The 13,268-nt window shown below is 32.4% G+C and overlaps 1 protein-coding gene across 1 annotated transcript; it reads left to right on the plus strand.

The window, feature by feature from the left end:
* Positions 1-7,833: 7,833 nt before the first annotated feature.
* Positions 7,834-11,954, plus strand: LOC118054539 (3-ketoacyl-CoA thiolase 2, peroxisomal-like). Its single transcript, XM_035066176.2, has 14 exons — positions 7,834-8,085; positions 8,362-8,438; positions 8,530-8,614; positions 8,739-8,865; positions 8,953-9,051; positions 9,144-9,211; positions 9,323-9,430; positions 9,545-9,622; positions 9,754-9,886; positions 9,969-10,065; positions 10,694-10,817; positions 10,905-11,013; positions 11,429-11,512; positions 11,601-11,954. The coding sequence occupies exons 1-14, from the start codon at positions 7,999-8,001 to the stop codon at positions 11,708-11,710; spliced, it is 1,386 nt and encodes a 461-aa protein (XP_034922067.1). The 5' UTR covers positions 7,834-7,998; the 3' UTR covers positions 11,711-11,954.
* The last annotated feature ends 1,314 nt before the right edge of the window (positions 11,955-13,268 follow it).

A 13,268-nucleotide genomic window follows, 5' to 3' on the forward strand; every position in this document is an offset into this window, starting at 1 on the left:
GACGTAGAGGAGAAATATAGTAGTATCAAGCGGTGAAAGAGATAATAGAGAGAGAGCACGGTGAGCTAGGTTTTTTTTTTTTTTTTTTTTTTTTTTTATCTAACATGGGAGATAGGTGAGTTAATTGGAAAGATATTTATAATTTTATTAAATTCATGATTCATGATTTTACACAATTTTAATTTAGTTTATTGATTTTACTTTAATTTTACTAATTCTCAGGTTTTTATTCTAATTTTATAATTTTAACAATTATACATAAAAACTCACTTCATTTTATTAAAAAACATTAAAAATTATAGTCATTAGTCTTAATATGGATTTGATCTTGTTAAGGACATGAGTTTTTAGATAGCTGAATCAAATTTAAAAATATATTTTTTATTTTTTAAAAAAATTATATTGTTTAAAATAATTTTTTTTAAATAAAATGATATTATGTTTTGATTAAAAATATTTTACATGTTTTTCACATGACAAATGATGTTGTTGCCTCGCATGTCTAAAGAAAAAACTTACTCTTATAAAGTACAATTATGCGTTTTAAAAATAAAATAATAAATGCTAGTTGGTTCAGATCATACATGCATGAACTTTCATTCAACATCACTTCCTACATTTTTTTTTTATTTTAATTGCTGCACAATTTTATTTTTATGGGAAATGTCAACTCTTATTTTAATAAATTGTGATTCCAAAACCGAAAACCCAAACCCCACCTCTGGTATTCCCTGTTCCCGGTGATCTCACACTTTGACCTCATTTTTGTACGTGCAATATTAACAATCGATCGCTGCTTTCAGGTGGGCAGGGTGCTATCTGTTGACCTTCTATTGCTACACGTTCGAGAATCACGTGTGTAAAGACAGGTGTCCAACTCAGCCTCCATAACCCACATGAAGCGCAATGTGCATACAAGGATGTGCACGAGGCCATATCAAAACAAATTGCCACGCCTCATTCAATTGGGATAATGTTAATTAATTATTTTTCTTGATTTTATTATACGTTGGAATCTGCAGTTTTCACTCCTCGTCTTCTTTCTTTCTTTCTTTCCTTCTTTCTGGTGGTTGCGCGTAACATGCAATTTCACCTCTTGGATCGTGGCTGTTTTGTGCAGATTTTGTCACGAATCTGAGTTTAACAGATAGATTAAGTTGGTTTTTGGGATTATAGTATTGTTTTTTTTTTTTAAATAATTTTTATTTAAAAATATATTAAAATAATATATTTTTAATATTAATATGTCAAAACGGTTTTAAAATAGAAAATAATTAATTAAAAAAATTAAACGTAAAAACAAGCACACTTTAATTTTATTTGGTGTTATAGTAGTGGTTGTTTTTCAAAGTATTTTTTATTTAAAAATATATTAAAATAATATTTTTTAATTTTTAAGATTAACACATCCAAACAATTTAAAAACATAAAAAATATTTTTAAAACACGAAAAAAACTTAAAATCTAATTCCTTTCGTTACACAAGTATTTACATTATTTGAACACCATTGTTTGCTAACCAAGGCAAGCCTCAAGCTAGATTGTGAAACTACTTAGGATTTTTTGGTGGGGGCAAAATGCATATTTTTTCTATAAAATAAACCTAGTTAAAATTTAAAGGTGCAAGAATCTTAAGATTTTTATGGCTAAAATTAAAAAATATAAAACCTAGGGAGTGTTGTGGTCCCCTGGCTACGCCGTGTGCTCCGTTTGGGCACGTGGATATAGATAGTTAACTGCCTATATGCTCCCGGGTTTGATGATTTGTATGGTGAATAATGATTTAAACGGTTTGGTTGGGATAAAAAATTTAAATCGAAATTTATTTAAAAAACACTGAATTGAATCAAACAGAATAATTGACATGACCTTATCGATTTGATTTAGTTTCTTTTTTACATTTTTTTAGAATAAAATAATTACAGTTTAATTCACATGCTTTTTAGTTAGGCTATTTTAACAAGTTTTGATTTAACAAACCTTTAATTTATTTTATTTGATTTGGTTTAGTTTAGTTTAATATTTTTTTTGAATTTTGAAACCAAATCAAGTTTTTTTGAAAAAATCTTCTAATAAAAAATATCCAAAACCTTAGAAAGTCATTCAACTAAATTAATTTCCAGTCGATTTCTACAAGTTTTTTGAATAAATCGATTAATTTACTTGCCTAGCTTGATGTTATACTAGGTATCGTGCTTGTGTTTTATTGAGGGCCGGATCAAAAACTAATTATTGTATAAAAACAAAAACCAATTTTTGTATAAAAAAAGTGTGGGTATTGTTTTTTCTTAAACTTGATAAAATATTTGAAATGAAAATAAAAAAATTGACCATTATATTAGATTAAATTAATTGACCACTATATATCCTAACAAGTACAAAAAAAAAACGGTGTGATCTGTACAAAAAAAAAAGAATTTGTGTTTTTAAGAGTAATTAAGTAATTTTTATTGTGGTATAAAAAACAAAAGATCTAAAAAATTTTAGATACTACTCTTAAAAACTTTTCCTTTGAGGATGATTTAATTATTTTATTACTATTAAAAAAAGTAGAAAAAACAAATCAATACCAAATCAATTTGGTAATGACCAGTGAATATTGTAAAAATACCGAATTATCCTAGGAACATTTATTTTTTTTTAAATAACAAAATAATAATTATACTTATGTTTAATAATGATTTGAATATCCAGGAGCACAGTAAATCACCCTTTCATTTTATTTTATTTTTCTTTAAATTGGACTTCCCACCACTCAATGATGGTGCAAGCATCGTGCCAACAACGCAAGAAAAAAATAGACACAGTAGACTCACCTCACCGTTAAAAAAGGAAGGAAATAAAAACGATGGGAATATAGCCAATGAGGCAAACCCCTACGTAAGAGATGAAAAACGGTTTCCGAGGTTAATTACATGGGCTTGGGCTTAGCTACTTTGAGTCATGACGGCCCGAAATATGGTAATGGGCCTATGGATCCTAACTGTTAAAATCCGAACCTAACGGGAACGCAAAAAATTAAGCTTGCCATCCTGGTGTCGGTTTCAGCACGAAAAGAACTAGAGATAATCATAAAATTGTTCTGGAAATAAATTATAATTTTTAAATTAGTACTAAGCCGATCTAATTTTCCTGATTTGAAAAGAAAAAAAAGAAAACCTTAAATAACTATGAAAATAATATAAAAAAATCAAACTTTCTCTCTCATCCCTTAATACACAGGGACTAAAACGGACAAACTTTGTAAAGTTGCAACACAGACAAAAATAAAAAAATAACTTGACATTTTTGTATCTCCATGCTCTATGCCAACTACAACCTAACTTCCCTTGTCTAAGTTATGATTTCACATGTTTTTTCTCTTAAAAAAATGCCTACGCTTTAAAATCTGTGTCTATAATGGAGAGCGAGTTTGTTTTAAAGTATGGTATAAATTACTTTTAAAATATTTTTTATTTAAAAATATATTAAAATAATATATATTTTTTATTTTTTAAAATTTATTTTTAACATCAACATATCAAAATAATTCAAAAATAAAAATAAAAATAAATATATATTTTTTTAAAAACGTTATTGAATCATAATTTCAATTGTGATCTTAGTTAAAAAAAAATGATGCATGCAACAGAAAGAAGAAGATCTAGAAATTAGAAAGATATTTTATAAATAATCTATAATATTTTAAACTTATTTTATTAATAAGTATAAATTAATGAATGAAAAAAGTCGGGTTGATTAACGTTTAAAAGATAGGAAGTTTTAATAAATATTTTTTTGATAAAAAAAAAAGAAGTACATAATAAGTGCAAGTAAAAAAGTAATATGACATAATTTTAAATGTTAGTAGCATTAATTAGTTAGATTTTAGATTAAGTTTTTAAAAATTATTGGTTTCAATTTTATAAATTTTAAAATTATTAAAAATTTATATGATTATTTTTAAAATTTATGAAATTAATTCATACAAAATGATCTGAATAATTACATTAATAATAATATATATAAAAAAAGTGTGACACGCAATGATTCCTACATAAACGCAAGTAGGACGAAGAGGAGAGGAGAGGAGAAGTAAAGGAATCCATGGACCTTCTCATTTCTTGCCACTCCTTCACCTCATTTCACCGGCAAATTACATCTACAAACTCCAGTTCTCTTAAATGCCGCTGTGCTAAAAGGACATCGGAGCTACAAACTTCAGTAGGAGTGAACGATCGAACGGGCAACTCTCCGTCGATTCCACCTCATAAAGTCACTGTTCATTATCGGCAACGAGGAGTCGTTCACCAGTTCCTGTTCCAGAGGTACGGAATTTAGACTCTGTTTGTTTCCCGGGAAAAAAGAACACTACTACTATAGATAGCTTGCAAGTGAATCGAATTGCTGTTATAATAGAAGCAGGAGATTAAATGCTATTTTGTTTGTGCTTTGGGTGGGAATGCAGATTGCAGAACCAGTATATATTGCACAAAGCGGAATCACAGAACATCACGCTTCCATTTGCTTGCAGGCACGGTAATATTGTTCTCTGATATCACACTATTGTATAGAATTGCTCGACTTTTTGATGTTTTTGTCACACCCACACTGTGTATACATATAGGAAAGTAGATTTTAGAGGACAGAGTTATTACTTCACTAAAACCAGATGGCTATGTTCCAATAATTTAACAATTAAACTGTGCCTGTCTATTATCAGGAATGTTTTCATGTGACTGCATGCTGCTTTAAGTGTTTTTTCTTTTTCTTTTTAATGAGCTGCTTCTGCATTCATTTACGGTGACCAGCCAGTAAAGGCTCTCAAACTTGAGGGCCTGTACCTTGTATCTTCTTCTTCCTGGCAAATAAGCTTCATCGTATAGCAGTGAGGCCAATTATTGTCGCCTCTGGACCTGTTTCCATTTGGCATAAATGTGTGTCCTAAGGTTCAATCCAGAGGATTAATGAAGTTTTAAATTTTATCGTTATGAGTTTGCCATGGAACGATTTGAAAGACTCATGGTCAAATAAGATTTGGGCATTTAAAGTTTTTCTGGTCAGATATGATGTACTGTCTCCCTTGGTATGATCTTTGATTTTAGCTTATTATGAAATCGAATGGGGAGGGAGAAAAGAAAAGGAAAGAAGCGCATTCACGCCTTTTATCCAGTAATCATCTTCTCCAACGAATAATTGCCCTTTCACTCTCTGTTTGTTTTTTTATTTACCAACTCTTTCTAGCTTTGTTTTGGTGTATTAAGTAGCTTATAGCTCACTGCAGTAATGGCGTTTTCAGTGTCAATTAAACCTAGAACTTAAGTTTATACAAAGGAAAGTGCTAGTTTTATTAGATCTCTTGCATGCGTGTTAAACCCTAGCAAATCAATATAAAAACTTACTTTACACTTTCTGATAGGCAATCTGGTGATAATTTTTTTATGATTTTTTCTGGAAACAGGGTTGCCTGTGTATTTACCCTGCAGCCTATGGCTCTTGCTATTTTCTGGTTAAAATTGTTCAAGATAAAATGCTACGTGCTTGCAGGTTGTTGCACTAGTTGTGCTGTACTTGTAAAATCAGGACAACTTAGACAGCCAGAAGCTCTAGGGATCTCTGTTGAGTTGAAGTCGAAGGTCTGTGCCCTTTATTTTGGATTCTTTTAATTTAGATTTATGGACATTGTGCTCTAGGGACCTTGTAGAAGGGCAGATTTTTGGATGTGCTCTTTACACCAACGTTGCACAATTTTGTAGAGGCAACAAACTAAAATTCTATTTAGGGGATGAGAGAGTTCAGGGGAAAAGAAAAGGGAGGAAAAAGACAAGGAAATTCTGAATTGCATATACCATGCCTCTCAATAAAGCACGATATGATTTCCTGGAATAAATATTAATATAAACTAAAAGGGTTCTTTCTTTTATTTTTTTTCAATATATCATTTGGATTGAAGCAATGTTTTTTTTTTTTTTTTTTTTTTTTTTTAATTTTATCATTGAACTTTTATTTTATTTAATTAAACTATTTTAAGCCAAAATTAGCATCCACTTGTATATTTTTTTTGGGGAGGGTTGAATTCCAAAATAGAGGACCAAAGTGAAAATCATGGATAACATAAATGGCGGTATTGCAAGTTGTTTGGAAAGTATATTTTCATCCTTTATCTTTTTTTGTTGTTAAATGATCAGTCCCTTTAATCTTGGTAAATTATATTTTGGTAGCAAACTTTATTTTTCTTATTTTCGGTTCTTTTTTCATGGAAGGAGAGAGAGTAGTTGCTAAATTTCAGCAAAGAGAGAGAGCTTTTTGTTGGTGACAATTATGACCACCAAACATGTTAAAATTGATGTCAACGGGTTCTACTAAGTGAGGGGAGTCTTATAATGATTGTTTTAATTTTCATTGTAGCCTAAAAAACCAGAACTAAGTCAAAGATGAAGTATTTTTTTCGGTTTGATTTTGTGGTTTAAATTGTTTATTAGGTTGATAGATTGGTTTTTGGGTATTCTAAAGGTGTTTGTATGATGTTGTGTGGTTGAAATGGCTTGAAAAACAATTTTTGGAGTAAAAAACTGGCTGGCTTAATTCTCCATCCATCACACTTTGTGGCTGGAATCTGGGTTGGTAGACAACATGTTGACTAACTATTTTTCCCAAGAAAATAGGGTGGTCAACAAGTTGTCATCCCTTTTTTTTTTTAAATAAAATAAGCAAGCGCCTGGTCCTGATATTTTTTTTTCAATTAATATTTTTTCATGTCTTTTTTTTTTAACTATTTTTTAAGTTTGTGTTTTAATTAATACCCCTCCATCAGCCTTTTTACTTTTAAACAACTATTATTGTTTTTCTAATTATATTGAGTGTCTATAATTTTTAATTAGGTTAATATGAATCATTCATGTTTTTTTTTTTAATATATTTAATATAAATTAAATTTATTTTTAAAAATAAAAACTATTTATTTTGTTATGATATTTTTAATATATGCAACCTTGATAATTTTTCCTTTTATTTTATTAAATGAATTTTTATTTGTTTATCAACTTTTATTAAAAATTGATTTTAATAAATAAATTCATTAAACATAATAAGGTAAATGACTCATGTTGCGCTATTAAATATTTTAGTTTTTATTTATCTTTGTCTTTTTGTAATTTTATTTTTATTTATTATTAATTTTTTTTATTGAATTATCCTGATTTCATGATCTAGGATATACGATATAAATGTAATATTGGCATATCTCATGTCCAGATCATGAATTTCACATGCTAATCCAACTTTACTCAGGATAATATATATATTTTTTGTTGTTGCCTATTTTTAGCTACACTACATAAATTTAATCAGCATATGTTTTCTTTTGAATAACCACATATAAGAATAAAATTTTAATAGTTAAAAATGCTTATTAGAAAAAAAAAACTGAGATGGAAAGAAAAACATAATAAATACAGTGGACAGTCACCGTATTTGCAAAACAATCAATTAAAAAAATAAAAAAGAATCTCCGTATAACCTAACAATTATGTTGTCGAATCAAATTTTAAACTGTCAATGTATTTCCTATGTGATATTAAACTCCTCATATTCCATAAAATTCATAATAGAAAAAACCCGAAAACGACTTAAAAGCGTAAACGCAATTAGTTTCCTTAACCACATAACAGTCAAGGGGTACATCAGAAAGTCTCACAAATTCGAGACTTAACATTCAGGAGTCTTAAACTACAAGTACTAGAGTGGAAAATCACGAAACTATATGGGCTTACCTGTAATCTAACCTGCTACAGCAAAGAAAATAAAGAAGAGTTGACAGACACGTGCCAGTGGACAGTGGCTCAGTACATATCCAAAATCTTGGAATCCCCCCCATGCTGTCACTGTATCTCAGGATCTGCAACTGCCAAGAGCCAACCTAGAAAAACATATAAAAAGCCGGTCCCCTTTGTCTATCCACCAGAGGAGATTTTTACGCATCAGCTTCATCTTCGTTTTAGACGGAAAAAGAAGGGGAAAATGGAGAAAGCCATCAACAGGCAACGTGTCCTTCTCGATCACCTCCGTCCTTCTCCCTCCCCTCACAATTTTGAATCTACTCTTTCTGTAAGTTTAATCGTTTGGTCGATATTTTAGCTGATATTTTGATTGTTTCCGGTTTAGTTTAGATCATGAAAGCTGAAGGATCGATTTGAAATTTTGAAAGTTATGAAATATGTTGCTTTATATTGTTTTTATCAATATGTTGAGAGATATATTGTTGTATTTGACTTTAAGGTTTTTTTTTTTTTGAGTACAAGTTGGATTTTCATGACTAAATTAATTTATTGATATAAACTGGAGTATTTTTAATAATTGGATTTTGATTGTTTGTGAATTCAGGCATCTGCTTGTTTAGCTGGAGATAGCGCAGCGAATCAAAGGACTTCGGCTTTTGGAGATGACGTTGTGATTGTTGCGTAAGTAGTTCGTAGTTGAAATGAGATGGTCTTGCTGATTTGAGCTTGATTTCTTATGCATTTTAATTTATTTGTATTTTTGGTTATATAGAGCATATCGAACTCCTCTTTGCAAATCGAAGCGTGGTGGTTTCAAGGATACCCATGCCGATGATTTACTTGCACCTGTTTTGAAGGTTTGTTTTGAAGGTTTAATTTTGAATTTGGTTTTAGTTTAGGTCATTATTTGATTTTGATTATAATTTTTCCATTTTGGATAATAAGAATTGTGTTTGTTGTTGTGGATATTGGTTGGTGTAGGCATTGATAGAGAAGACGAATGTGGATCCAAGAGAAGTTGGGGATATTGTTGTGGGTTCGGTGTTGGCCCCAGGATCTCAAAGAGCAAGTGAATGCAGGATGGCTGCATTCTATGCTGGTTTCCCTGGTTTGTTTCTTGAATTGCATCTTTTGAGGGGCATTGGTTGCATTACTGCTTTATTGCTAACTTGATCGGGTTTTGAATTCGGTCCAGAAACTGTGCCGATAAGGACTGTCAACAGGCAATGTTCGTCTGGGCTTCAGGCAGTTGCTGATGTGGCTGCTTCTATCAAAGCAGGGTTCTATGAAATTGGTAAGAGAAATCCCCTGAAATGCCTTTTATAGTGTAGTATTTCAATGTTCTGTTAATTATTAGGCTTCATGGTTTTTATCATTTCATCATAGGAATTGGAGCTGGGTTGGAATCCATGACAATTAATCCAATGGCATGGGATGGAGATGTGAATCCAAAGGTATTTTTATACTTCTCTTTATATAATTAGCTTCAGAAGGTTTGTTGGTGAGCTTTTTTTTGTTATTTATTGATCTGGATGGGATTCTAAAGGTTATGTTGATTATGGCAGGTAGAGGATTTCCAGAAGGCTCAAGATTGCCTTCTGCCCATGGGTGTTACTTCTGAGAATGTGGCACATTGTTTCGGTGTGACAAGGCAGGAGCAGGATCAGGTTGCAGTAAGTGCAATTGATTTGCTATGCAGTATGCTTCAATATGATTTGTTGTATTAATATTCTTAAATGGTTGTTGATAGGTTGATTCTCATTAGATTGCCAAATTGTTGTTGTTAGGTTGATTCTCATAGAAAGGCTGCTGCTGCTACTGCTTCTGGCAGATTCAAGGATGAAATCATCCCTGTCCCTACAAAGGTATATTTAGTTGAATGGTTTGAGAAAATAATCGATCCTGTTTATCTCATGTGCTTGCATGTTATGGTCATTGTTGTCTTAAGAATTGAATATGTACTATCTGATTTTTGTTGGTATTTTTCTGTTTGAAGATCGTTGACCCTAAAACTGGTGGTGTTCTGCCCATTGTAATCTCTGTTGATGATGGAATTCGCCCAAACACATCATTAACAGAACTGGGAAAATTAAAGCCCTTGTTTAAGAAAGATGGGACCACCACTGCTGGTATGCATCTTGTGTGCTTTCTTTTTTTCATTTGTTTTCAGTTTGTTTTGATCCACTTGATCATGTGGTGGTTCTTCTTCAGGGAATTCTAGCCAAGTCAGTGATGGTGCTGGGGCTGTGTTGCTCATGAAAAGAAGTGTCGCTATGCGCAAAGGGCTACCAATTCTTGGTGTATTCAGGTATGTAAGTCCTAGAAACTTATTGTTTATCTCTATCATAAAGTGCAATAAACCAAAGGTAGTGGCAGATGGATGTGGTGGGCGACAAGATTATAAATCTAACACATCAAAGCACCAAGTCTAGAAACATTCCTAATTTGTTGGGTTAGCTACCAGATTGCATTTCTTCACTGGAGAGGGGGGAGGTTGCACTGTCATCATCATGCTGACCAGAGAATGTGGTTGTTGGATGGATTGGCTTCATGTTTCCTACAATAATCATTTTATAGAGGAAATGCTGTCCAACATACCTGTTGGCATGTGATCTTTTGTATTCTTTGATCGTTTTATTTTAGTTCAGAACTTTTAGTACTGAAAGAAGGTGTCTTGAGCTTTTGGGTTCAAGGTATACAACCTCATTCAGGGCCAATAATTTCTTGCTCCAGCAATTCCCCTGCAGCACATTTGTTATGTAGTTTAGGAAGATAGCCCTCTGCAAATGCATATCCCATTGTCTTACTTGAGAAAAAAATGTTTAGATGTCGCTTGCCATCTACTTTGTCAGTTTTCATGCCCAACAATTAATGATGAGAATAAGTAATGGATTCTCCTCCTCATTTTTCCATTTAAAATTGTTTTGGCCATGCAGGACATTTACTGCTGTTGGTGTAGATCCTGCCATCATGGGTGTAGGCCCAGCTGTTGCAATCCCGGCTGCAGTGAAGGCTGCTGGTCTAGATCTTGAGGATATTGATCTTTTTGAGATAAATGAGGTAAAAAGAAAATGAATACTTCACAGTTATATTTCAGAATCAAACACCGCATCAGGGTCTAACTAAATTTTGCTGTTCCTCATCAAGGCATTTGCTTCCCAGTTTGTTTATTGCCGTAAGAAGCTGGAGCTTGATTCACAGAAGATCAATGTCAATGGGGGTGCAATGGCCATGGGACATCCTCTGGGTGCAACAGGTACTTTCTTGTGGATAATTGAAGTTAAAATGAATTCCACTCTAATTTCTGGTGATAGTTATTCTAACCATCTTTCTATTCTTCAAAAGCACTATTAATAAGCTGGCAGGCTGGTAATAACTAATAGATTGGAGTCAATGTTGTTTTAGGGAGAAAGAAGGGAATATGCACATCTAGTTAGGTGTTCTAATTTTGCAGGAACACAGTATCATTGTATCCACGGTGGAAACAGTTTCTTGCTGCATGTAAATCTGCTTAAGAGTTGCATAGAGCATCAAAAGTTCTGATCTTGTTAATGGATCGTTGTGATAAGAGCATCTATATATCAATATATGATTTTCAATTTACACACGGAAATGAGGTGGATCAATTGTTAATCATTCAAGACTAATTGATTGCCTGTTAACTGTTACAGGTGCCAGATGTGTGGCTACTTTACTGCATGAGATGAAGCGCCGTGGTAGGGATTGTCGCTTCGGGGTGGTGTCAATGTGCATAGGTATTCTTCCTCTCTCCCTCTCTATCTCTATGCGTGTAGTGTTGCTGGAACTTATGCTTATATGATCAGCTGTTGTTACTAAATGCAGGCACAGGAATGGGAGCTGCTGCCGTTTTTGAAAGGGGAGATGGTTGTGATGAGCTCTGCAATGGTCGGAAAGTCAAAAGCAACAACCTCTTATCCAAGGATTCACGATAGACATGCCGGATACAGCATAGATGTACGATGGTGGCATATTGCAGAAGCTTCGATAATGCATTTTAGGGTCACTATATTATTCATAATAAAAGTGTAATGAGATAGTTCTATAGTCGCTTAAACAAAACTAGAAAGGCAGATGGCTGCTATTTTTATACTCTCATGCCATGAACCACTCCTCATACTCGCTAGTCTTTACTTTTGTTATGAATTCAAGTGTACATTCCGAAGTTTCTTGGGTTAATCACAGAGATGAATGATGATGGGAGCGGTGTCAAACGCTGGTGCCTTGGATCACTACACAGGTTCACCATCCCATATAAGAGCAATGGCAAAATGCAAAATTTCAAGGTCAGGATGTAGCCCTTCTGGGTGTAGACATAATTCAGTCTATTCTTTCGATTCTTTCAATCTGGAAACAATTGCAGAACTACACAAGACAATAAATTCTTTCTATTTACAGCTCAGTAAACAGATTAAGAGGGTGATTGGTGGTGGAAAAGTGTTTTTTAAAAAAATTAATTTTTTTCTCTTTAAATTAATATATTTTTGATGTTTTCAAATCATTTTGATGTGCTGATCTTAAAAATAATTTTTAAAAAATAAAAAAATATTATTGTAAAAAATACTTTGAAAAGTAATACTAATCATATTCCCAAACACGCTCTATTAGCAATACTGTGATTGCAAATGGGATTAATCTGTCTGCCAATGTCTGCCAACTTCTAAGCGCTCGCCAGATGGTTTGTTCCTATAGGATACTTGTTTGTTATAGCTTTTTAAAGTGTTTTTAGCTTTATTTTTTAAAATTTATTTTTAACATCAACATATTAAAACAATATAAAAACATAAAGAAAATAATTTGAAAAAAATAAACTTAAATATGCTTTTGAAATACAAAAATGCAAAAACATAGGTTATTCTCAGGTCGGATTTTGGCAAACCATCCACATGCTGACTACCATTCAAGAGACTGCAGCCTTACCCTTGAACTGGAACTCGAGACGATAACGTTGAGAACCCTAATGCTATTATATATATATATACAAGTCAAAACATACGAGTTTTTCAAATTTTGATATAAAAAAACTGGGAACAAAAACCAAAAATTTAAAACGAACAGCCCATGGTTAACAGCATTTAAAAGAGACGTACTAAAAACGAGGGTCAAACAGATAGGAGTCGTTAAACCCTAGAAATCTAAACCTAAATTACTCACAGAAGATTAAACCATATTCTTTTCTTTTTTACAGAAACGGGTGCACAGATGAAAGCACTGCTCATCTACTTGACAAAGAACATTGCGTATCTTCATTTACAAATCCAGAAAAGCCCTACAGCAAGTTGAAATTTAGGGTATCCACACAAGTTGAACTAATCTCAATAAGAAGTCAATAGCAAGACTTGAACGGATGACCTCAAGTTAAACCATTTTCCTCAAGGCTTCTACCACGAGCCCCATATTTGTTGTGATAGCCCTACTTCTTGAGCTTCGGCATCACTTAACCGAGCCCTTCGAGGACTTGAAGGTTGAATCTAAAACGCGTTAGAATGAAGG

The sequence above is a fragment of the Populus alba genome, chromosome 3, assembly GCF_005239225.2.
Source record: "Populus alba chromosome 3, ASM523922v2, whole genome shotgun sequence".
Classification (NCBI taxonomy): domain Eukaryota; kingdom Viridiplantae; phylum Streptophyta; class Magnoliopsida; order Malpighiales; family Salicaceae; genus Populus; species Populus alba.

Bases quoted from the DNA above. Each gene is read 5' to 3' on its own strand.
- LOC118054539 (XM_035066176.2), top strand. From the start codon at position 7,999: ATGGAGAAAGCCATCAACAGGCAACGTGTCCTTCTCGATCACCTCCGT. The intron at 8,615-8,738 runs GTTTGTTTTGAA...TGGTTGGTGTAG, and splicing joins TACTTGCACCTGTTTTGAAG to GCATTGATAGAGAAGACGAA. The intron at 9,212-9,322 runs GTATTTTTATAC...TGATTATGGCAG, and splicing joins ATGGAGATGTGAATCCAAAG to GTAGAGGATTTCCAGAAGGC.